This window comes from Brugia malayi (genome assembly GCF_000002995.4).
Source record: "Brugia malayi strain FR3 genome assembly, contig: Bm_v4_Chr1_scaffold_001, whole genome shotgun sequence".
Taxonomy (NCBI): Eukaryota; Metazoa; Nematoda; class Chromadorea; order Rhabditida; family Onchocercidae; genus Brugia; species Brugia malayi.
The window spans coordinates 6,543,582-6,571,126 of record NW_025062475.1 but is presented as its reverse complement, the minus strand read 5'-3'; the positions used below and the strand labels follow the sequence as shown (position 1 = coordinate 6,571,126).

Here is a 27,545-nt window from a genome sequence, read left to right as displayed (position 1 = left end):
TTTGAATTCCAATTTAGTGAAGTGTTGATCAAAGTTTAATATTCTTCCGGACCTAAAATTTCTTTAGTATGTGAATAGTTAAAAGTTTTCGATTATTACTCCAGTTTTTTTTGTAAAGTAGTTTTATTTTTTGAAATGAAATAAATTATTTTGTGCATGGTCAGTTTTTTGTTGTATTATTTTTCCATAAATGAAGTTTTTAGTAGGACAAGTAGTCAATCATTCTTCTTTCGTATTAGAATGGTAGAATATAATATTTTCATAGGATATGATGTGATTGAGAGGTTTCATATGTCGTACTGAATGAGAAAGATGTGTCATGATACGTGGGGTGTTTGAATCTTGTAGCTTAAAGTCAATTGGACTTTCGTATGCTCAAAAGAAAATGAATAAATTGATGGAGAACTTAGAAAATTTCAATGAACCGAATTAAATGAGTGCGAGAGAGCAACCAAACCATAACTTGCTCGTACAAAAAACTAAGACAAAGATTTTAAAACCTTATATAGTGGACATTGACTTACAACAAGCGCATGATTACATTGAGTAAAAAACTATCAGATAATCTTTACTCTTTATATAGTAAAAGATGGGTTTTGATATTGTCATTTCCTTATAAGAATCACTATTAGACAAGAAAACCTTCACAATATTTCGACATTGCAAGAAAATTTGGTTTGGAATAAAGGAATACTTCAGAATATTAAAAAATGCACCTAACATCTGAAAATTTCCAGAAAAGCAGATAAACTCAGCTATAACAGGAAGGTGAGTGTTAGGAAAATTACTTGTATGAGATGCAATTTGAAACACTTGTATTTCTTTAATGAATGTTCAATTAAGACAAATTTTAATATTATGGATTAATATAATTTTATTCAATATATATTATAAGTTATTTGGAGGTTCGCGAGACTTATTTGTCACTTTCGCGACAACGTGAGTTTGGTCTAATTTAAAGCAAACAATGGTTGTAGAATGAGGATTTGCTTACATAAGATAAGTGTTACTATTATATTCTCATATTTTCAAAAGAGAAACTGAAAATAAATAATTGAACATACTCCCGCTGAATCAACTTTATCTGCATATCCCCATGTTTTTCCTATTGTGGTCACGTAGAAATTGATACTGTACTTGCGTAAAATATCACTGGAAAAAAAAAATGATTTTGTTACTAATAATAACAAAATGCATCAATCAGTATTCATTTCTCTGATAATTATAATCAAAAACATCATAAGATGAATGTTTATCAGTTCATTACTTCAGCAATTTCACCGAAACCTATTTTACTAATAGCAAATGAAGAAATAAAATAAAAACTTCCTTAATAAAGATCATTTTTTGAACACATAAAAATAACAACTTATATTCATTACAAAGCATAAAAATATGCTCTCCATGCGATAAAACGAATTATTCGTCTAGAATAAGTCGAATTCCTGGGATTGAAATATGAACCATTAATCCTCAAATTATTCTATAGAAAAATTGGTAGCCTATTCTCTATCCTTTTTACGATTATTTAACATTACTTCTGCAGACTTCAAGAGATGAATTAATCGGTAATCAACAATCGGTAATCATCGCCAGAATTAAATTATTGGAAATTTTAATAGCTTGCAACACTAATATCCGATGTAAAATTCGATAATTCAATTGACTGTATATCAACTAGGATATTTTGGCCACTAGTGGAATTCGGGTATTTTAATCTCCGCTGATTTGTTCAGGAAAATTTTGTACTATCACATAAATGGTGTAAAAAGATTTATTTTTGCATAAGTTCGTTATGCTCTACCTGCAAAGCGGGAAGTAAGTCAGGATTTTTGATCTGATCAGTTTTTGATATCGATCACTGTTTGCTGCCAGTATTGCAGACATGCTCCCTTGGAGAACGGTGAGCTGAGTTTTCCGCTCCCCTCTTCTCCTCCCCTCCCCCTCTCCTCTCCCACTTCTCCCTCCTCTTTCTCCCTCCCTCCTCTCCCCTCTTCCCCTCTCTCTCCTGTCCTCTCCATCTCTCCTCTCTCCCTCTTTCCCCCTCTTCTTCTCTCACTCCCTCCTCGCTCTCTTTCCCTTCTCTCTTCTCCCTCCTCTTTCCTCCTCTCCTCTCTCCCCTCTTCTCCTCTCTATCCCTCTCCTCTCCCTCTTCTCCCCTCCCTCTTTCCTGTCCCCTCGCTCTCGCCTCTTTCTATTTCTTCTCTCCCACCTCTTCTCTCTCTGCATCTTGTTCTCTCTCTCTCCTCTTCTTTCTCTCCTACGTCGCCCTTTTATACTCCTCTCTTCTCTCCCCTCTTCTCCTCTCTCTCCTGTCCTCTCCATCTCTCCTCTCTCCCCTTTCTCCCTCCTCTCCTCTCACTCCCTCCTCTACCTCTTTCTCTCCTCTTCTCTCTCCCCTCTTCTATCCATTTATTTGCTACTTCTCTGATTTATCAGTTTGCAAGAAAGCGTTGAGTGATAGAATGGCACAGAGATGTATATTTATCTATGGTGATGACTCATCGTCCAAGAATCTCAATTGAATCGAGGTTAAGAGCAACCATTAATTTTGCAATCAACTTGCAATCACACACAATAATGGCGTGAAATACTTTCTGTTTTTAGTGCCTTTTCGCTTCCAAAATTATACCGCGGTATTGTCATACATATTGAGGTTTTTTCCTCATAATGAGAGGAAAATATTGGTGCGTGTGGTGAACTTCATCTCATGAAAAATACTGGAGACGATTGAAATAAAGTAATTTTTAACTCATATTTCCTATTCATTCCGATAAACATATTAAATTAGTATTCAATTCGTGTTTGAAATTGAAAAAATGCATGCAAAAGAATTTTTGATCATTATCACAGGATGCTAATTTAATTCAGAAAAAATGCGCAAGAAGAAAATGATAAAAGAGAAAGTCAGAAAGATTATTTGTGTCCCCATGTCAACAACGAATGATATATATATATATATATATATATATATATATATAGAGAGAGAGAGAGAGAGAGAGAGAGAGAGATGTGCATTTATATAGCGTAGGTGAAAAATCATTCCATAGCACAATCAAATTTTGATGTGTTAATTTCTGAACAAAAGTAAAAAAAAACATTTTGTGGAAAAGAAAATTCCATGACTAAGGCGTAATGAAAGGAATTGGCAGTGATAAGAGGCATAAATTTTGTATTCTCCAAACGTTTATATTAGCAAAACTAAGAGCGAAGATTGTTGCAATAATTTGATGCAAATTTCTGACATTTTTTTTGTAAATTTGAAACTTTAAAATTCATTGTAATAAATCTTAAAGATGCGCTTCATTACTATGAAATATCGATGACGGAAAAAAAAAGTTATTGTTCAATCTGTGTTCACTTCTAATTGTTTATTTGGAACTTAAACTATCGGGAATGTTTAGTACAGAATTATTTAAAAACTTCTATAAACCAGCAGACAAATAAATTTTTTTTTTCTTGTTATTGACAAATGATTCAAAAACAGAATAATATTTTGTTAATTAGTTTATAGCAAATTATCATTGTAGTAGGGAATGATAAATTTAGACACACTGAGTACTTCAGGATCTTAACTCAATTGTTAACCAAAGAGTACTTCTACCCCTTACATGAAGTTCCGGTTAACCTTGAAACGTAACTTCTCACTTCGGATCCAGAACTTCTTGCTTTCTTTTTTCCTGAATCTTATTATATATATTTAAATCTAAGCGAACAGTAACAGAAGCGAACAGTAACAGACTCGCGCAAAATCGTGGTTCGTTTATTATGTAGAAAAACTATATGAGTGATTTTTTTTTATTCGTTATGGTGAAAGTTTGAAAAAAGGACAGTTGCAACTATAATTTCAACTGTGAAATATTCTCCAAATGGAATTCCCATAATATTTAATTTTGGGAAGTGGGAAAATTTTCTGAGATAAAAGGTGTCAAAAATTTTCTATTTTTCAATCATTTTTTCATCCCAGGAAAATATGAAGATGGGTTATCGGAATCATGAAAGCAGTCAGATGTTTTTCTTTTTTTTTTTTTTTTTTTTTAGATTATAGGTATGCTTGCTTAGCTTAAAGAAGAAATTAGACTTGAATATGTTTGCTTTTTTCTTTCCTTTTTCTGCAATATAACGCATTTTTTTCAACCATTTCTCTTTCACCAAGTATGCTTCTTCCTCTCATAACAATGTCTTTATTATTCTTGGCCATCGCATCATTTCTCATCTTGCAAAACCTTATGGCCAAGCCCTATAGATCTCCAGCTTGTCTACTTAGCTCAACACACATGTGTGTGTGTGTGTGTGTGTGCATGTATGTATGTATATCAATCTATATAATGCTCTATCGATGCTTGATATTTCTTTGTTTGTTATCTAAATTACCCCTAGTCAAATGAATGTATTTAGAGATTGAAAATGTGGTCCATATTTTCGGTCCTTTTTAATTGCAGCTTTAGTTGATAGACCTACAAGTTGGCCTTTCCTTACATGTTTATAACAATGTTTAAATTGTTTTGCGTGCTTAAACCAACTTACTGATTCCATTGGCCTTTTTTATTGCTTTCTCTCCAAATAGCCTCACATCTTGGCCTTTGTAGTATTTTTTCATTTACTCCACACAGTTATATGTATTTCTCACGATTGATTTTACTTCTTCCTTATCAGTGTTTATCGCTCTAATCATTTTTTTTAGCAGAAATAACAAATCAGTACTAGATTAACCGGTTATACTTATCGGTGATTATTACGGAAAAACTTATAGCATTCCGAAACTCAGACAGATCATGTGTTGACAAATTGACGGATAAAGTAATAGACTTGTTCATCTCCAGATATTTATTTGGTCCTAGTAGTAAACAAAACGATTAAAAGGAGAACATTCTAAATCTATTATTTATTATTAATTCTAAACCATTAAAGTGATGTCTACTTCATAGAATACTCTTTTATAACTTTGACTGAAGGCAAAAATTTCTCGCAAAATCTACCTCAATCGATTATGCTACTTTTTTGCTTCAAATATATATATTAACATCGATAATTAGTCTAAAGATGTATTTGATTATTTATTGCAAAAAAAATTGCTGTACAGAAAAATACTATCAGTGAAAATATATTCTTGAAGGGCTGAAGTTTGTTTTGGATATGCATGAAACAATTTTTGTAGTTTTTTCATTTCCCAAGATTTTCTTGAGCTTAATTTCTAAATTTGGGAATGCTGTATGAGGTTTAGGTAAGAAGCATATTTGCTTACTTGTTGCCTTCGAAGGATAATGTAAGAACAGTAATTCTCTCATTCTTATCACGCTTATTTATCTGATAATTTGAAATATTTTTTAAGCCTCTATAAACACTTTCAATGTTTTGATATTTCATAGATGTTTGGTTTTTTTTAGAATTTCCATCAGTTACTGCTACTATAACTAGCAAATATTTAATGTATTTTCGATCTAACAAAACGACTAGAATCATACACTTATCCAGAAGAATTGTCGTTTATAGTTATTTGCTCCACAAAAAGGGAAAAACTGATTCTTCAGGAAAATTTCGCCTCAGATTTCTCCCATTTCTTCTACAATAACTGAATTGACGTTCAAAAGTTTGTAGCTTTACTCTCCACAATTTTTTACATCTAAAAAAGATAATTGTTATTTTGATGGATTTTCTTTATCATCTACTTATTATGATAAATCGAATAAATTCTGGATATTAAATATAATATCAAGATGATATTCTAAGTTAGAATCAAAATAGGCAGGTGAACAGCAGAAATACTCTGAAGAGTAGGTCGGACATTTCAAACAAATTGAGGCCAATTGATTTTAGAGAGCAATGCTTTGTCTTCGTTGTAACAGATATACCTTCTTTCCCAGACATACTTAGTCATCATCCTTCCATTAAAGTATCTATCAATTAGTTTCTTTCCTTCTTTCAATCATTCCAGGAAAAAACGTTTGTAATACATTTCTCGTGCTTCGTTCACATCTATTAATACAATTTTTTTTAAAGGAATGATTTTCAATTTAGATAAAATGAGGAAAGCGATGAAATAAATTCATTCCGTTCTATTGCACATATCAGTCATCGATTTTACGTTTTCCCATTTCGTTTGTTCGCATCAATGCAAGAAGGGTAACAATCAGATGATCGAAGTTGCATATATCATATAGCAGGTTTCCAAAAAAGAGTCTGCGCCAAGGTTATTTTTTGGGAAAAGTTGCACCAAGGGAAAAAGCATCGCGAAATTTCTTGCATTATTTATGATGTATGTTATCCATCCATGGAATCATCTATTGATTTTTAAGTTTCCCAACTACTTTTCGACGTCCTATTAAAAGTTTGAAGTGTTCAAAAAGGAAATTTGTTGATTAAAACTTTAGATCTTTTGGGAAGAATAAATTATATCTCTAGGCTTGAAAACGATCGTTTCGAATAAATCCTTGCCATTAACGATTTCTGCAAATTTTAAAATCATACTACTAATAATAAAAGAGCTCGGTCAACAGTTACAAAAACAATAATAACGAAGATTTGCTGCCTACAGATAATATTTATTTGTCTGAATATATAAGTTGTTACAATGTATGAGAATCTTAGAAAATAGCAATCAAAATAGCAACAAAATTAAAGTGGGGTCAGGGATATATGGTCGGTAAGTTCTGAAAAGGAAACAGATCCTAGGTTCATTCCATAAATCTTGTTATGAAGTAAGCAAAAACAGAAAAGGGAAAATTAAATTGCATCATTAATGTCTTCTGCCTTATATTTAAAATTTCATGAATTTTCCAGTTCTTGGAAAATTCAAAATCGATTAATGAATTCAACCTTAGCATGGATCGTCTCGTTGCTCGTATCCAGCGACAAAGCCGTTCAAAACAGTTTTCCGATGCATTACTTTTCACCGTACTTGGCAACAGTGATTGTAAACCAAAGCAAATTGCTAACGGAGTCTTACGTAATAATTTCTATATTTAATTCTAATATTTTTGAAGTCAGAAAATTACTTACTTTACTTGATACTTCTACTCAGCTTTTCTCTTTTCCTGAGTACAACCACTTTATGGCATGTTTGATGTAACTGTAATATTGTTACTAAAGATTACTATTATTACTTGTAATAGTTTCACATAGCAGAATTTTTAGTCACTATTCAAAAGTATGAGAGCATCAAATAATGAAGAGATTTTGAGATAAGTAAATATTGACAAATGATGCGTAAGTGATGCTGAAGATTAAAAGTAAAATTATTCGACAACGTTATTCCGAATACTGAGTATTGTCAGAAGAGTCAAGTTTTTGCAATACATTCCTAAAGACGAAGGAATGAGTTTTAATCCTTGGTGTAAATATACCTTGCAAATGTATATAAATAGTGTACAATTTGAAGGGATAAAAAGGAATTGCTAGTATTATTAAATATTAATAAATTTCGTGAATTCTACCATTATGCATCATTAAAAATCAGTTATCAATCGATACATAAAAGAGTTATGTTAAAATTTTTTAAGTGAAATCTTTTTTAATCTCTACAAAGAGCCTTTAACATTGCTATTTCCATTTATTTATGGTCGCACCAATTTATTTAGCATCATTTATTCATTTCTAAAGCAAAGTTAAAAGCTTATGCGAGAAATTTTTCTCTTTCAAGAAAGAAGTTTCTCAACTCTTTTACATATCCTGATAGCATCATTTTAAATAGTACTATAGAAAATTTGTCAAATTCACACAGTTTTTCAAATGACCAAATTATTTAGCAAAAGAATAAAAAATGAGAAAAAGAAAGAATAAAATCCTTTCTTGATAAATCATTTAGCGTTCATTGCAAATTAGGCATAACTAGAGTGTTCATTTCGTGGTTTTGAAGTTTCTCTCCTCACTGATCTTTTTTATTAAGAAAATAAACGAAAAAAATTTCCAATCCGAAAGTTTGCAATTTTCAAAGATTAAGGAAATATATATTTCGAAAATTAAGGGCGAAAAATTAAAAAAACACTTTTTTTTAGAAAGAAATTAAAAAATTTTTTTCGGCAATTTAACGTGATGCGTCAAATAAATGATCCAAGCTGTATGAGCACTTTTTTTTACTTTCAGATTTATTATTCAAAAAAAAAAAAAACTTGAATGTGTTCACAAAGTCTTCAGTCTTTTCAGAAATAAAACCGAATGGACACGACATTTTATGTTTAATTTTGAACTTTTCATGTTTTTTTTTTCTCAATATAGTACAACTTATTGAACAAAAACTTCGTTCCGAATTTTTATATGAAAATTACTTATTTTAATCATCAAATTTTATAAAAATATATTGTCGGTAATATAACATTGTCTGATGAAAAGAAAAAGTAATTTATTGTAGTTGGAAAAGTTGAAATTATTTGAATAAAATGAAATGGAGTCTATAGCGATAATAATACGACGAAAATAGTACAAAATGAGTTTAGTTGAATCTAATTTTGTTGAATTGTAAGCATTTAGAATGCAACATTACTTGCAATAAAACAAGCATACTAAATAAGCTAAGATTAAGGCCCAACAAAAAAGTTCACTAGTATTAAAGAAGCATTAAGCTTTTCTTTCAAGTATTTCTCCTTTCCTCACTTTGAGAAATCAATGAAACTTTCACTAAACGATTAATTAATTGAAAGCAAAAGGATCATCTATGATCTTTTTATTCAAAATGTTTCTCTTCCATTTTGCAGTATTCCAAAGTGGCGATCAGATTTTTTACTGGTATTTACTACTATCCGGTGAAGTTCAGCTTTTTCTCTCTACGGCCGATGTTAGTTTTCTTTCAAACGTTCTCTTTTTTAAGGAAAAAAAAAACTTTTTGAAAAGAAAATTTTTGTGTATGCATTTACTCATTATTATATTTGCATGACATTATTGATTGATAATCAATAATCAAAGGAAACTTTTGTCACCTAAATTACTATTGTGCCAACAAATTGAAGTGAAAGATTTGAGAAACTTATGTTCCTATCGCAGATATAATCAAACCTTAACTTAAAATATTCATAGATCATAAGGTATTACATTGCTGAACGTAAATCTATCATTCATATCTGGAAAGATTTTTTTCAACTTCCTCAAATTTTTTTGTAAACAATTGCTAATAACAAAGAAAAGGAAAAAATTTCATCAGAGGTTGCCAGACAGAAATAATCTCTTTATCTTATCGTTGATCTTACTTGAATGAAGCAGTTCTTGAATAAACATCACTTAGATGTATTGTAAAATAACTTGAATGGAGCTGAGAAATGAAATGATTTTAAGTCACTGTCTCATTTTTTTTTTGTATATATGATTTAAGTAATTATAAATATTATCGCTTTGAGTTTGGAGTTTTTCTGAACACTTCAGGGTAAGTTGTAAGTATGCCATCTGAGACTATTTCTAGTAACACTGAATTTTGAACTTCTCTGCTTAACTTATGCATTGCATAAAAGTGAGTCAAAAATCAGGTTAGCACTTTAGGGATGGGTACTTGATTGTAATGGTTACTGTAATACACTAGACACGATCCACTATCAACTGCTGAAAGAGGGTTATCACTCACTTTAAACCGTCAATTAGCAATTAGATTTTATGTATTCATATGCTTTTATATTCGCTTCCATATTTGGTACTAACAATTGGTTTTCTTGTTTCATTTACTTAAGAAATTTTATAACTCCAACTCGAGCATGGAAAGTACGTTTTTTTTGACATTTCTTGCTCCCTACCATTTAGTATTGCACATGGACATGGATGATTGTTAACAACAAATGATTGCTTACAGCTCAGATTTTGATTTCAAGTCGGATTTTATTCCTCATTAAGACAATAGCAGTAAACATTGAAAACCTATGATTAATTTCAATTTCAGATTTCTCTCTCTTTCTGTCTTCCTCTCATTCATTCCGTCCTGAAGCTTATATTATCAAATTGATATTGACTTATATGCTTTTTTTTTGAAATATGCACCAGTAAGAATCATTTGTGTTTCACGAAAGTTATTTAAAATAAAATGTGCGAATGAAATAAAAAACAGAGAAGCAGAAAAAAGCTGTCATGATGCTGTCAGCTTTCAGAATGAGCGTATAATCGAAACGTTACAACCAATTGCGCTTTTTGGTGAATTATCAATTTCACGGCATTCCTGCTCAGCACGTATTATTCGTCCAGCTGAAATTGTCACCATCAATCAAAGTCATTTTGTCGCCATTTATAACGTTTGTGTCATTTTCTTCGTCATTAATTTCAATAATAATTAGTTAGGGAAATAAAAGCAGCAAGCAATTATGTCGAGTTTCTTTCCTGTGCTCAGCCTCTAATTGTTCCCACTGAAGTTGCTTTTTATCAGTGATTGCAAAAATACGATGTAACGGGAGTGATTTGATCTTGTTAGCTTATTTCCGTTTTCACAAGGAAAATTCCATTGGTCATTTCTGGTCTCACAAAGAATAGAAAATAAAGCTGCAAGAAAAAAAAAAAACTTAAATTGTTTCTTATATGATTCTGTTCAGATAACCTCCTAGTTTGGGTTATACCATTTCACTTTTATTGCTTCTTCAGCGTATTTTATGTATTTCGGAAAATAAGTTTTCTTATCATAAGTTTTAAGATGTAAACTAATGATGGTAAAAGGAAACGTTACAAGAAGATTATATAGATTTTGGAACCTTTATTTTGAAATATAACACTGCTTCCATCATTTCGACTTCTGATATCTTGTGCGAAATTCTGGAAAATGTAACATATATGATGAACTTGTATGCAGAACATTTGGTGCAATTTGTATAATTTATTGGAATCGCTCTAAAATGCATGATTAATATCAAGTATATCACTACCTTGCTCTATTTACGATGTACATTTTGGAATGACACTTTTTTGTTTCTGACTATTTCCATCTAGACTGAATCAGTCAGTTAAGGGATGTTAATATCTACTTATAAAATTTATGTGAATCTATACAAAGTGAGTACGATGAGATTGACATTAACTAATTAAGCTTCTGCATAATGAGCATTAATAATAAAATGATTCATGTTTACCTGATATAATTGTTTATGAATCATTAGCTAGCCTTATATTTTTATCTTATAAATCTTTTATTTTGAACTGAATTGGCTGATATGTCGAGTAATTATTATTATTATTTTGAATAAACAAATTCACTAAAATATGAGATGAAGATTTTAGAATTCTCTCATCGATGGCACTAACTCTATTTTTGGCAGATAATAGATTTATGTTTAACTTGGCCTCATTGTCAAAGTCTTTTTCATGCGCCAGAATTAATTAAAATTATTCTTTTCTCTTCTCGCTGCTCCTTTTTTGCTTCTCTATCGTTTCATGTCGATTCTTTTTTTCAAATCATTAATGTCTTTGCAGTGAATTTCACATACTACTTTTTCCCTATGGTTTTTGTCCGGAAGCAGTTTTCTCTTTTCTCCTGTCATTGAGACAATCCTGAATTAAATTCAGCAATTTTTGACATATTTAGAACGGAAAAATTCTTCTATCCATCCATCAAATGATAAAATATTTTGCATTGATTTTCTTTGGACTCATTTCTAATGAATGTTCGTTTGTACGAAAATTGCTTTCAGTCCGGAAATTTCAAACTTCACGGACTACTCTATTTCTAATCACAGGACGACATGCATATAAACACCTGTCAATTATTCTGTCTCACTTATTTGCTTAGCTCTTTCTCTTCCTCTCTCTCTTTACCAAATATAAATAATAAGCAGATAGTGAAGTATTTTCTATACTATTAAATGGCCAATAGTTTAGCATACTATCCCTTAATGGAAATAGTTTGAATAAATATTTTGTGATATTACCGAAAAATTGAGTAAACTACTCTGAATTGCATTCTTCCATTATTCCTCCCACTCAACTGCAGTTGCTGTCGGTGCTGCTTAACTTTGATTGTGTAATTAGCAGTGCAAAGTAACAGTTTAAGCAAATTGAGCTTACGGCTGTAATCATGCCATATCTTTTTCTATTCACAACAAGCTAATCTTATTACAGAAACACGCGGATAATCTGCAACCACATATTGTCGTCATGCAAGATCTCATCTCCGATGACCTCGGTTCGTCCACTTCATTACAATTTATTTTCAGCTTGCTCTTTATTATCCAAAATCCTTTTTCTGTTTTTAGTAATAATTTACATCAAATTTATATTGTATCGTAGCATTTACTATATTCTGTCAAATAGCTGCATCTAAAATACCGAAATACTTTTAAAGAGCCAAAAGACATAGCACATTGCAATTAAACTATAATTGTTTTTAATAACTTAATAACCCGAAATGTCACATATATAGATCCCAATATTATTACTTCATACAACATTCTTTGTCAATTTCAGCAGTTAAAAATGAAATACGAAAAATCGTTTGAAGTAGTCTTCTTTTTAAACAAGCCATTTAATAAAGTCAAAAGTGTAATTGTTTTTTGATAAGAAATATATGAAATAATGGAATAAGAAATTTCTGATAAGAAATAATAGAAAAAATAATTCGAGGCAAAATCATTTGAATAACATACTTATTTTGTCGATAGTTAGAATATCAGAAAAATAAAATAATAGAAAAAGCGATCTTTTTGAATACGAGAAGCAATGCTTCCTTTTTTCAAAAAAAGTGTTAATCAGTTTTCAGATTTCTTTTTTCTAGTTGGTATGCTGAAAAATTGTTAATATTTTATTCCTTGAACCACCAAAATTACTTGATTATTTAATTGTGAATCTCTTACTTGACGGCTAAACTTATTCAACTTTGCCAAACAATATTTATGGACTAATAAGCTCAAGATTTTACTCTCTTTGCTATACAATATACGAATAATTGGTATTTCAGGAAGAGGAAACTTTTAAAGAGTTGCAGATGCTAAAAATTCTGTAGTGATTAAGATAAACAAAACATCAAGTATAGAATAATGGTATACTTTACAGCAATATTACTGTATTCTGATTCAGGAATAGGTAGCATGGATTTTAGGAATAAATGCCACACTCTTGTTGATTCTGCCTTCAATTTTTTTTTACTTTTTTTTTGTTTATCTTAACTTCACCGGAAGAGTGAAGACTGATTGATTATCGGAAATACGATATATAATATATTATACATGTATGCATATTCTTTTTTACAGACTACAGTGTAGCGGCATTAGTTCCGCAAGACCACAAACAGAGGCGGAACATTAGACTGGAAGGTGATGTAATGACAGATTTCAATCAGCCTGGTAAGTATTTCGTGATAATGAGTGAGAAACATTAGCATTAGTATTATATTGATATTAAAACTCCGTAGAAATTCGCCTTGTTCTCGCTAATTATTGTTAAAAGGCATACGAGATTTAGAGATTTAGAAGAATTCTTGAAAAAATAAATCCTGAAGGAATAAAAAAGTGAAATTTATTTTACCTTCAACAGTAATAATTATTACATATTGATATAAGCTAAATAATGCGCAAATGATTAGGTGGAGTTAGCGCATTTTACGTCTGCAAGTGACGAACATAGTAATTATTTGACGATATACGGAATGTAAAAAATAGCATTTGGACGTAAATTGTTTCAAATCAACTTAGACTAAACTGGAATTTGATTTTAATGGATTTGTGGTATTTTTCTATAGATGGCAAAATGGCTTATAATTTTTACGAAATGCTACAACGTAACAACGAAATTGCGAATGATGTGCGATATGAGCCAAATACAATTACTGCTGATATTGACAGCGAAGTGGAATGCGATTGGAATTCTCCTTCAAGTTACTTTGAGCTCAATAATTCTGCTGTAAGCATTCTTTTTACAGTTTGAATTTTTCCTTATCTTAATGTCTTATTGAGATTTTTGTCAGCTCAAATGCTCAAAAAAAGTATCCCTCCATTTCACAACATATCGAGATCTACTGATATAATTTATAAAAGTGAGTGATGCTACCTTGTTAGCATCAGCATATCTCTCACATTTAATTGAAATTATTATTGATAATAGCATTAAGATTTTGAAAATGTATTTTGCGCAAAATTTTTTAGTTCGAAGAAGTTTGAAGACCAAGTTTTTCACAGTTTGAATTTTTCTTTCGTATCAAAATTTCTAGTCACTGGAATCAAGGATCTATGAAGCAGGACATATACTTAAACAGACTATGGAGCTGCGTGACCCACATCTCATCAGGGATCGTAGAGGACATTTGCAAGTTAGAATTTAAAAGTTCATTTACAAGTTACTATGCAAGAGACGGTACTTTTCATTCCGCTATGCTTTGTTGGGTTTTAAACAAAATAAAAAAAGTGATGCGGAATAATCTGAAGCACACAAGAACATTTAGGAAATTAAGAAATATACTAAAGCACTCTAAAATAATACAACAAACGACACAATTTATTAGGTCACCGTTAATGAGGAGAGGAGAAATCAAAGAAATCAAAGGAGGGAAGTTTCATTTTCTAACACAAGAATCTCTCTTTTTTTTTTTTGATTTCGATCAAAAGTGCTTCAAAGGCAAATGTTTACTTTACAAAAAATATTTATACTCAAATTCCATTAAAAATCGTTGTTGAAAACAAAAACTTTAGTAGATAGTGTGCTAAGTAATAAATAAAATACAATCTCACTAAGTCCGTAGATCACTCAACAAATAATTATGACGTGTCATCAAAATGGTTAGTGATTCAATTTGGTTAGAAATTAATTAGATTCCTGAGATTAAAACTGTGATGTAAATTGAAATAAAAGAATTTTTTTCCTTTTTCTTCAATTTACTGTATATTCAAATTTCCGAATCATTAAAGCTTAATGAAGACTTTATACAATTGATCAAAAGAAATAATTAAGAAATATTTCTCTTCTAATACGAAGTCCAATTTAAGTATATGATTAGAGTAATAGGTCTTCAAAATTTAGCTTAGATTTTTATTTTGATCATGCAAGAGATAATTATGCAACACTGCCAACAGTACTTTTCCTTATAATGCATCTTTTATTTATTTTTCTCCTCTTCTATTCAGTTTACTTCTTACCAATTAATTCGTTGCCATAACGTAACAAGATTTAATGAATTCCATTCCGAAATATAAAACGTATGAAGTTTTATTGCAACAATGCGCATTAATTATACCTGTAATTTGAGTGTGGAGAGAAGGATCAGTAATGAAAAAGTAAAATTTCTATTCTTATAGTTATGTCTGCTTATAATTATAAAATTTAAATCTTTGGAACGAATGACCTTAGATTAATTGCGAATTTTTTAATTAATAACACTACGAGATTGCTTTCAGTCTTTCTTGTCGTGCATGATTGGCACGGAAATGGTTGATTGGCTGTGCAGTCTTACTACCAAAACGCTGGACTCAACTAAGAATATATCGCTAACACGTTTTCAAGTGGTTGGCATGTGGCAAGCTTTGTTGGAAAACGGTGTCATTGCACATGGTAAAAGAATTTGATTTCATTTTTGTCTTGTTTTATTATTCAGGCTGTGACCTAATTTAATGATTACTCTGCTCACTGCTCGAGTAAGATCTGAGATAATTAGCATAGCGTATTAAAATATGAAGTGATACACTTTTATTGTATCAGAAATAAACGATGACAAGTAAACAAGGAAGCAAAATTCATTAGTGAAGGATGACGTACGTTTGATTTTCACTTAACCATTTAGAAAACAATATTTTGGTCACGTGAAATGTTGAATTAGGAAGTGTGTTAAGTTTCGTCTTTGAATGAATAATGTTCAAGTGTGTTTTTGGAAATTTATTATTTTAAACCATAGCAAATGCATATTTGAATGATGTAAAGCCAGTACTAAACAAATAAAAATTTTAGAATCAGAAAAAATACAGATACAGAAAGTTATGGCTGCAGAAATGAACAAAGAGACGTAGAGTCATAATTTTAAGAGAAAAATTATACGGTATTGAAAAAATAAAGACTTGTCATAGAAATTTAGAAGATCATACTGATTAGTTTTCAGTAAGCAACGAACTGCAATTTGCCGACAAGCAATTTTTTTATCGTTGGAATATTGGCACCACAGCTAATTTTAATATGAGGTACTTACAATTTATGATAACATTAATCTCAGTTACAAGACAGCGAGTGCGTAATGCATATTTCTGAATATAATTTTGTTTCTCAATCAAAAAAAAAAAATCGATTCTTCATGAATTTATGCAAATTAGAATAGTTATACGTTTGAACGTATGAAAGATTTTGCGTGAATATGTACATTCAATACTCTGATTCATTTACCGCCTAATTGTGTGCCCCACTTACAAACTAGTGTTTTCGTTTTTCTTACGGTAATTTCAATTTGAGCTTTATATTGTTGATCGATTACATTATTTCACTTGATAAATCTAGTGTATTTTGTAAGATGATAGCAAATAACCTAATTATTTAATAAATTGTTAACAAATTATTAGAATGAGAGTTATGTATAGTAAAACTTCCAGGTTAATAAGTGGTGTAATGTTTGACGGAGAGCAAGAAACGGTACCACGCATTAGTGATATTGCTGCAGCCATATCCTTCCTCAATACGATTGGACCTGATTCGCTATTTCGCATGATTCTCTGCAAACCGTCTGTTTAATCTTTTTAAACTAATCTAAAAGATAAGAAGGACTGAACACAAAAGGACTTTCTCAGTGATATTTAATTGATAAATGACAAAACATTTTTGTATGCTTATTAAATATTTCATTGAGTTTTGTTTAACATTTTCAGGTCATCGGAACGTACGATGCAGGAACTAGAGCACGTTTACAGGGAATTATTACACGTAAAAGCACTAACTCATCTGAGTACAATGGTGAAGCGTGAATTAGCGGCGGTTGTTTTCTTCGAACAGCACCAACACGCTGGACATGTATTGTTCCGACAGGGTGACGCGGGTAATTGTTGGTATATTGTCCTTAAAGGATCCGTTGATGTAATTATACACGGGAAAGTGAGTCTTTTTACTTGAAGGAACTTAGATTTTTATATGCACAAGCTAAAGTTGTTCTTAATTTCTTGGCATCTTTGATTAAAATTTGAATTTTAAAGATTCTTCGAGGAATCATTGCATTATATTTCTATATTGCTATATTTTTTCCTGTATTGCTAGCACTGAAGATTATTTATCGAAACAGATAGTGTGATAATAGCTTAATATCTTCTTTGTAATGATTTAGATATAAACTATGACCTTCGTCCTCTACTTTATCTTCCTCTTTTTTTTGGTGTTTTTAATATAATCATTTTTTTCCTAAATCTAACAAATAAGATTTGAAAAAAAAAAAAAAAAAAACCAAGTATGACATTGAGAATTTCAAAAAAGTAAAGTTGAGGTTTTATATGAATGGCATTCTCTAAGTGTACCTCAAAGTATATTCAAGATAACATTTGTTCATGTAAAAAAAAGTTCCATTGTCGATATTCACTATTTCTGAGAATATTTACTCTCTTTCGGTCACATCTTTTTATACTTCTTCGCTTTCTAAAAATTTTCACCTCTTTATAGAGCAAAATGCAATTCTTTTGTCCAGATAATAATTCCATCATTACTTGCATATAATTCAGGCTGGAAATGGTTCTTTTAATTTTATACTTTAATTATGAGATATAAGTAACAGGTCAGATAATCGATTCGCCCTAATCTCTATGATTCATAAAGGTTTTTACTCCAAGGTCGACGGCTTCATTTATAGGACAAGCAGTTTTAATCTACTCTGACAACTTTATTAATTATCGGTGCCTTGAAAACTCGCATAAATTTCGCTCGAGAAGAAAAAGAAATATTAAGCATCAAAAGTGTTTTTTTTTTTTTTTTGCTATTGAATTCATTAAAAAATAGATGATAACTGAAATGTAATAATAATAAGAAATTCCAAGTGAAAGTGATGTGTTGCGTATCATAGTGATAATTTGTAAGATGATAATTTATAAGACTTCATTTTATTTTATTGTGGAAAAACCCGATAAGAAGACTATGAAAATCTCTGCTTGAATTTCATTAAAAGTAATATTTTAAAGAGATAGTTTTAAATTTCTGTTTCATTATTTTATTTTTTTATAAGATAGCAATAACTTTTTGCTCAGTGCAACAGATGTGTAGGCCAGGAATGCATGTCCCAAGAGATGGCAAAGCAATCTGTCATGCCTTTTGCAACTAATATTTTATTGGTTTCTTTTTCTGAGAAGAAAAATCTTGATATCCTGTTTATTTTGTAATAGAAGTACTGGTGATACTAAATGATTAATAATATTTTTGATAGTAGCTATCATGACGGTAGCGTCAATATTAATATGATAAGGATGATAGAATTTGTAATTATAATGGTAATGATAATGATAATGAGCCGTAAGTTTTCCCGATTTAGGGTGTCGTTTGTACTCTTCGAGAAGGTGACGATTTCGGTAAACTAGCTTTGGTAAATGATGCGCCTCGCGCTGCTACAGTAGCGCTTCGGAAAGATAAATCACAATTTTTACGTGTTGACAAAAGCGATTTCAATCGGTGAGTTCCATAAAATTCACTTGGTAAATAATTAGTAAATGATTTGAAGGTTTGATAAATAATAAATTTTCAAAATTTAATTACAAAATTACAGAGAGCTTCGCTTATCTGAATAAAACTACCCATCAAGCAATTTCGAAAAAAATCTCTAAGAGTATTATTCAAAAAAGCAGGATTTTCTTTGAAGAAAAGTTTCAAAGTTGATAGTAAAACATTGTTATAGGAATTTACATCTATGCAGGTAGGGTATGCAACCTGCCGATTGCAAGGGGTCACGTTGTTTGATTCCTTCTAGTCTTTTATTATGCGCCGAGGTTTTAAGATTTTAATTTATGCGAAATTCGAAAATCATATTCTGTGCGTATTTTCAGTAAGTCTGTTCTCTCATTCATACAAATAAATATGCTGGAAACGGAAAAATAAAACTGATTGTGGCACTTTTGAGGGAGGAGATAAGAGACAAAGCGGAGCAGGGATTGCTATAATGATTGTGATCGATTGCTTTCTTTGCTGATTTTAATCGCATTTGACAGGATGAGAGAGATGGCAAGGTTTAATAAATTGTCTGGAGAATGTTTGCATTTAGTACTGGCGCAGATGTGACCTGTTATCTGTTTAGTTTTTCTCATGAACAATATTCTTTCTTTGAAATTTTGAGATAAACGATTAAAAGAAGATTCAGATAAAAACAATTTTGGGAATGTGCTTTTTTGCTTATATTAGATCAGTGAAGAGATGCGTATTTAATTTCAGAATCCAACAAATCCACTTTCTTACAGGAAAATTCTTTAAAAAATTTAAAAAATTATTCGATTTAGTAAAAATTTAGGATTCAGGACCACTGCATTTTTGAAATAATCAAAACTCGATAAGAGTAAATGTTTGCATTCTTGGTTGTGTTTCAACATATTTTTTTTGGTTGTTTATTGAATTTAAAAGTAAAAAATTCACTTTCCATTGTTGTAGCATAGTTCATTGAATGACCATCTCCGCTTCATGTTAACACATTCATACACAGAAAACATTTTTGCTATATTTCTAGCTATTTCTGCTTATTTTCGTCACTTTTCTGTGGGACATTAACTCTTTCGGTGCTGCAAATAAAATTATTCTTTCCAAAAAACATTTAAAAAAATTATATTTGAGCCAATACTCATTTCACATTTCGGATATTGATAAAAATTCATGCATAAATTTCTGATCAATTGAATTTTTTTCATGGTTTTTACCTTGAAATTTATTGAATTTAAGAAATTTTTTTTTCCATAATTTTGCTGTTTGATGACATTTTTCTTTTTTTTTTTTTTGTTGTCAGTTCGTTATATATTTGAAAGGAAGCAATTGTAATGAAATTAAAGCACTCCCAGTGCTACAACAATTACTCGTTTTCGCTGCTCATTGGAATCGCCAGGAAGTATATCATCGTAGTATTCTTTTATTACTTCTATAATTGGTGAATATTTCATGTCCATTTTCTACAAATTTTTCCTTATATTTCCCTCCATTCATTTTTTTTTTTTTTTTTTTTTTGTTACTCAATTAATTACTATTGTGAATAAGTTCGTTTGAGGGGTTGTTTTTAATTTTTCTATTTATTTTATACTATTTTTGATCTTCAAATTATTTTAGCTTCTTTTTAGAATCAACTATTACTGTGTTGCATTGACTAAACTCTTTTACACCACTTTTTCCAGGACTCTTCCAGATTTATGATTTTTAGGATTATTAGGTTAAGCTAACAATAATTTCTCCACCTGTAACTTTTCTGCTTATATCATGTCATAATTATCCTCATATTAGGCTCCAGTTATTTATAATAATTAATCATTTTTGACAATTAATAAGCCATAATAAAAAATGTATTACCGCACAAAAAAAAGAAGTAAATTTTGTCACTATCCATCATCGTACGTACCTTTTTCTGCTTGCAAAAGATCTTACGGCATCGTTGAAAGTGTTTTTCGCCTGTTACTTTATCTTTTCAAAGTTTAGGGACAGCCATTTAGATTAATTAATTGATGCATAATTTACGATGACTTCTATTCATAGTTATTTATTATAACACTATGTGTAGCATACAAATGGAATACTGAAATCCAAAATACTTTGACTGTTTCACAATAAATGGTAACTGTAAGTGGAAATTTTGTGAATTTGTTTTGTCGATTCCGTTTTGTTTTCTGAATCACTGTGATAAATCTGGACTGTTCCTGATCAGTGTACCATCCACTGAATATTGAAACTAATCAAAATCGGAATTAATACCAGTAATGAGTCAATTAATAGTAGCTTAACAAAGAGATATTAACAGTTGTTAATATCAGTATTTTAGCATATAAAAAAAAAATCCCGAAATAGTTCTATAGGAAAAGCTGGAAGAAACAAGTGAGCAGTGTTCACTCAAGCATAGTAATATCAAGAGGCAGTGCTTAAAATTTTTCCACTGCGAAAATTTTGCTAGTATTCATCCTGTTCTCAAATTTTCTCCTTTCTACATGCGTCTCATTTGTTATTCTACCTGTTACTAAAGTGCATTTGTTATCACACTGATAAGTTATTTTGCCTCGCTCACACATTTCTAATGCTTTTCTAATTATTTTCCTGCTATAGGAAGCATCCAGAGAATTTTAATTTTTCGTACTTGCCAGATTACTTGCCAAAAGATCGTTGGAGCAAAGAAATTGTTTCTTGTCTTCTATTTAAAGAATGTCAAATGTCAACTTCGTCTCTGAATAAAGATTGGACTTTTTTTTGCCAGAAGTGGACCACATCCTAATATTAGCTCTTAATGGCACTTCATTGTATTCTCGAGAAAATGAAATTGATTTTTTCAATCCAAGATAGAATGGCGCTAAACTTGAATGATATTGTTGCTGTTGTCTTTCATGATATTTGTACTATACGAAGTGTAAATCAAATCTTATTATCTTAATAATCCTTTATCTTTCTTATCTCAAGAATTAAGCAGTTAGACTCTACATAACTTTTTTTGCAGAATTTTAAGAGATGTCGAAGCGAATACGGTGCGGTTGAAAGAACACGGGCAAGATGTGCTCGTGTTGGAGAAGATGAATACCGAGTACAGAACGTTTAACGACACTTATCACGGTTCTGTAGCAGTTGCAATTAATGCTACAGCAATAGATGCTACCAGAAATCTGTCTACAGATATAAGGCCAAGATGCTGGTTGGTGATGATTTTCTTTATATGAATTAGTAACACTTAGCATTTGTTTTTATTAAATAATTGTTCATTTCTTATTAATTTTACTAATTACGGAAACATTAAATTTTTTACAGTTAGCATTCGTCGTTATTTAGTATTGAGTAAAGTCGGGGAGGAAAGGCAAGCAACATTAAACACTTAAGTTTTAAATTTTTGTTTGTCTATTTGTCAATCTTATCGAGTTCCAATTTTATCATTTCTAATTTTGAACAATCTTTGGGAACTTCAGTCGTGATCTATTCATGTTTATATTTTTCTTTGGTATAATTTGAAGTGACCACGAATCGCTTTAGAATCAGTTTTTCACTTTTTTTTTTTTTGAAGAACAGAAACTTTAAGAAGGCGTTTATGAACTTTTAATAGTTTGAGGGAAACATTTTTTCTCAAAATTTGAAATGTATATTTTTTGGTATGTTGAAAAATTGATTAATCACAAATATTTATCTGGGGCGTGTGTTGGGCCAGTTTGTTTCCATTTGATACCTGAACTCAGTTAGTTTTAAAGAACTTTTTTGTTTTTCGTAGCAAATCCTGCCATTATTTTGCAAAAGACTCGCAGTTGTTCATTTTTGTTTTCAAAAGTTTCACAGATGTCTTTTTGATTAATTAATTCTACCATTAACTTGCTTTATCGTCTACGGTTTTAGATGACAAAAAATCAAGCATATAAATAGTTCTATTAAAAAAAAAAGAAAAAAAAACTGAAGCATTAAATAGCAGTTAAGTCGATTCAAGGATTAACGAATGAAAACATTATTAAGTTACAAAGATTATCCAGAATTATCTATCCATTAAAAATAGATTCTAGTTACTCTGTGATGGCCGGAATGCCGGAGAAAACTGTAGAATATTTGCTGGAAACTCGAATTGATGCGCAAACAGATGATGGCTTAGTGGATACATTTTTGGAGGATTTCATTCTCACTCATATCACTCATATGCCTGTGAACATTTTATGCAGTTATCTTAAAAATTATTACATGCGTGGTTCTACTGTAAGTTTCTCAGAATTTTTTTTAAGCTTTCAATCATTTGCAAAATGTCACATATCTGAATATTTTACCAACATTGCTTTCTTCTCAATTTATTTATTGATAATGGCATACATTCAGTTTGCCAGATCTTATAACTTATGAATCTTACACTAGCCTTTTTTTTTTTTTTTTTTTTTTTTTGTTTAGGTTGGAGTGGATGGTACTCTGCCAATAGATGATTATGAGCATAAAATTGTTGCAAAACGACGTGTGGTTGCCTTTTTGAATTTATGGGTACAAATTCTTGGTTTACGATTCTTCCTTGATCCTGCATCTAATAGTTTCGTTGAGGTCGATTATTCAGTTCTTCTTTACGCATTGTGACTGAGTTAATTTATCAGAAAAAGATTCTAATCATGGAACAGCTGATTACTCTTTTTGTAGTGAGTAAATAGTTTACAGGTATATAGTAATGCCAATCTGCAAAAGAAGAAATAAGTGATAAGAAATAAGTTAAATAGTTGAGATAACATATCTCCGGAAGTAAAAATAGCGAGCAAAGAAATCGAAAAGTCAGTTGTAGGAATTGTATTGTTATGTTTTGGAAGACAGTCGACAATTCCCAGAGATGTTGTCAAATCTGGAACCAATGTGCACAATTCGACAACTTCGTGAAAATGCTATGCAAACGATTAACAGGCACTCATCAGTGGTACTTGACTGTGGTATTTATTGCAGCCATGCTCCTGCACCAAACCCCGTACTACCATTTGATACCTGTTGGTTCCCTTTGCCACTTTTATTCATCTTTTCTTGTTTCTTTGTTCACATTCACTCTAGCTTACATCGCACTTCTTGTTTCGTTCCTCCAATCACTGAATATTTCCGCAATTTTTCACATTGTTATTCTTCGTTCAGTGAAGGTATATTTATTGGTTATTCTCTTCAGGTAACCAAGTAATTTACCTATCTGACACAAGTTCTTTTGTAATGAGCATAAGACTTGATAAAACTGCTGCTGATATCTGTGAAATGGCAAAAACAAAAATTCGATACAGCGGTTCTAGCGAAGAATTGCATTTAGTTGAAGTGAAAAGCAATGGAGGTAATGGAGATTTTGCAAGTTATTGAGAATTTTAAAATTCAAATCTACCTGTAATTCAGATTCTCAACAATTGTAATTACAAATACAAAACATTTCATTATTTTTTTAAAGATAGAAAAAGCATTTGGTGTAGAAATCTTTGAAATCTTATTTCTCACTACTTAACACAAGTTTAGAAATTCATTGTCATAAAATGAAAATAACAATGTAAATCAGAAATAATCACTCGTTTATACCATAGAATAGATCGCACATTTCATATAGATGGTTAAAACTCATTTCAAAGCTCAGTTCAATTTTCTGGAAACTTTGAGGAAAATACGTAGTTGCGATAATCACAAATTTCAGTAGATTTTCTTTCTCAAATGGCGCTTTGATGTTTTCAGAAAGAATAGTCTTTTCACCGAATGATATCAGTATTCCGACAATGATTTCACTGAATGGACTTTTGTACGTCGCTCACAACGACGAAATCGAAACTTTGGTAACTTCTAGTGCTCGGGTAGACTACTTTACAAGAAATCTGAATTGAGTTTAATTGAAACTAGCAATTCATTATCAATTTTACTTCATTAACATTCAAATTCTAATCATAATATTACACAATAGCTGTTGATTTTCTTCGGTGTCAATAAAGGATTCATAAAAGATACTTCAGGCTCCGCTGCCGCAGCAATATAGTCCATCGGAAGGCATCCATACCTCATTACTGGACTATTTAAGTAGTACTGATATTGCCCAACAGTTGCTCATATTTCATACCCAGCTGTTAGAAGCAACTGATGATATCGAACTTATCACTCAGGTTTTGATCCTGAATTACTTTTCTATTAAACTGTTTGAAGGAAATAGGAAATTTTCAAAGGCTTACTCAGTCTTAAAAAACTTCCGGAATTCTCGAATTATTTAAGGTATTTGGACGAGAGCAGTTTCCCAATCGGATAACATCAAATTTGGATCTTTTAATGCGTCGTTTTAACGAGGTACAATTTTGGACAACAACTGAAGTGTTGCTTGCTCAGAGCAATACGAAACGTCTTTCCGTTCTCAAAAAATTTATCAAAATTGCTGCGCAGTGAGTTTTGTATAATTTTGAACAAAATAATAAATGTTTCGGTTGATAGATTTGGAAACATAAATTTTTCATTTTTTTTCGTTTTAGTGCACACTTTAATTTCATTACCTAATTGAAGTTTATTTTAAAACTCGACTTTGACTTGCTTCACACCTTAATTTTACTGAACGGCAAAAAATAAAGTATGTGAATTCTGCAGCGCAAAAGAAAACAAGGACTTGTTATCATTGTTTGCGATTATCCTAGGTCTCAGTAATATCGCTGTTAGTCGAATCAGTCATCTTTGGGATGTGAGTTTATCAAAAGAACTTTTTCTTTTATCGTGTTTTTTTTACGGTTATCGTAAAGGTTCGAAATATTGAAAGTGCTTTAACCTTAAATACATCTAAGATTCAAGTCTTAAATAAGAGATGAAAAAGACACATTGGATAGCGGCAGTGCTCCATCAAATTTTGGATGTGATACTTTACTGATTTCAGAAACTTCCATCTAAATTGAAACAACAGTACGCGGAATTCGAAGAACTGCTTGATCCGTGCCGTAATCATCGTGCTTATCGGATGCTTACAGCCAACATGAGTGCACCAACGGTGCCATTTATCCCACTGCTCCTTAAAGATTTAACATTTACACACGAAGGCAATAAGACCTATTTCGCTGGTTTAATTAATTTCGAGAAAATGGTAAGTACCACATTCACAGCATGTATTCTTCTCTATTATCAACATTTGTGACTCTTCTTTTTATCAGAAGTAATCACTGCGTGTTTCATATGCAGGATTTAAACATTTTGATAAAGAGGTTGTTTGCAGCCGCTTCCATGAATCTTGTGAAATCGGGCATTAAACTAGCTTTCAAGCTCTTTTCATCTCATTTTTCACACTTTTCGAATTGCATTCCAAATTATATTTAATACTAGCCAATGTCAAAGTATCATTTTCTTTGCCGTTCATTTCATTATTGGATCAATAGAATAGCATGAAGAATTTTTTTTAAAAAGTGATTTTTTCATTGTTTATGCCTCCTTTGATTCAACTTTATCTCGAGATTAATCCTGAAGGAATTATTTCAAATATTTGATGTGATTGCAGCATATGATTGCTAACATTTTGCGAGGCTTTAGACAATGCAAATATCCAGGTATTTATATAACTACTGTTATAACTATTGTTTCTAATTTATCAGGAAAGATTTTGGGATAGTATGAATCATGTTGCCGAATAATACTTGCATGGTGTTCGTCGCATCATTCTCACTGTGTTTTAGTACTTAGGACATCTATCAGTGCTGCTAATATTTGGCATTGTTCTCAATATGTCTAGTACAACATAATAATTTGAACCACTTTTTTTTAGTTATTGCTTACGAACGGAAGGTTTTCAAGTCAAAAAACCTTGTTAGGTAGGTTTTTTTTTTTTTTTTTTTTTCATTATTGAGATAGTGGTTCATCTTATTGTGTATGCTACGGAATTATTACTCACTGACATTCTCTTAGAATTTTTTAGAATGTATAAGATCTTGCAAATTGTTCGAGATTTTCCAATCTTTTCAAAAATCTATTTTTTATCGATTACACTTTGTTCATCGGCGACACTTTTTCGATACTTTTTGTAGGAATTTCAAAGTGATCGACAATCAGCGGCGTATGATGGAATTATCTTATCAAATTGAACCATCGAAAAGAAAACATCTCTAGCGACTGTTAAGTGAAGTGATATCTGTAGTTAAAGCAAAAGTAGTGGTGATGATGATCATTTTATGAGCTATAATGTAATGATAAACTAATGATGATAAGACTAACAGAAATAATGATTTGATTCGGTGCTGGGCTAGCATGGGACTACATATGGCACAGTTGTAGAACTAGTAACAGGCATCGAAGGAACCATTGGTATTAGTGATAGTCATAGTGATCTTCGCCGTATTACAAACTCTAGTAGTAATGGTTGTTCTAGCGTAGAAACTCGGTCTCAAAAGACCATTCTCTAGTAGTACCAAAAGTAATTATGGTGACACTTCTGTATATTCATGTCCGTGATATGAATTCTCCCTGTTTGTACCTCCTTTCTCCGTGATCTCAGTTTCCGCTTTTTCCTTATTTTTATTAAATAATTTCTACCAACATCTTCCAATATATTTACTTACAGCTACCATTTACTTTTCTTTACAAACATCCCATCTATACATCTTGTTTAAATCATTGCAGTACTGAGATATAACATCATTGCAGTCCGAGATACAACACAGTTTCGCTCCATTAACGAAAAGACAATGTAAATGTAAAGTGAAACATTTGTGGAAATGTGAAATCTAATTTTAAACACAAATCAAAATAAATCTGACAAGTCCATAACAAAAAATCTATGGAAACATCACAGTTGGGAATACAACAATCCTTCTATTGTGGGAATATTTTCCAGAAAAACGGTGACAATATAGTATAGAAGGATTTGAATGCTTTTCCAAAAGACTGAAATCCCTTGATTCTCCATAACCTGCTGATTCAGATGAGGCAACATTGCAACGAAATATACTGACGAATAAATAGAGATCGCAACATTCATGAGAAAAACGGACTAAGTAATGTGTGTTAAAATGTTATGGTTCTTGTGCTCTGATCTGTTCAGAAAGAACAGACGAAGCAATTTAAAACGACTGAGCAAATCA

General features: G+C 31.0%; 1 protein-coding gene across 1 annotated transcript; it reads left to right on the top strand.

Annotated features, from left to right (window-relative positions):
- Positions 1 to 6,822: 6,822 nt before the first annotated feature.
- Positions 6,823 to 26,574, top strand: Bma-epac-1 (Guanine nucleotide exchange factor for Ras-like GTPases; N-terminal motif family protein; the record flags this gene model as incomplete). The annotated part of the gene is made up of 25 exons (XM_043076791.1): positions 6,823 to 6,946; positions 8,691 to 8,770; positions 10,062 to 10,202; positions 12,013 to 12,076; positions 13,140 to 13,232; positions 13,628 to 13,788; positions 14,096 to 14,194; positions 15,276 to 15,429; positions 15,971 to 16,049; positions 16,452 to 16,580; positions 16,725 to 16,947; positions 18,362 to 18,498; positions 21,494 to 21,685; positions 22,533 to 22,719; positions 22,906 to 23,049; positions 23,282 to 23,477; positions 23,648 to 23,803; positions 24,190 to 24,287; positions 24,462 to 24,608; positions 24,715 to 24,878; positions 25,078 to 25,168; positions 25,358 to 25,561; positions 25,970 to 26,018; positions 26,234 to 26,279; positions 26,493 to 26,574. 25 exons carry the CDS (start codon positions 6,823 to 6,825, stop codon positions 26,572 to 26,574), a joined length of 3,240 nt encoding a protein of 1,079 aa, XP_042932725.1.
- Positions 26,575 to 27,545: the final 971 nt, after the last annotated feature.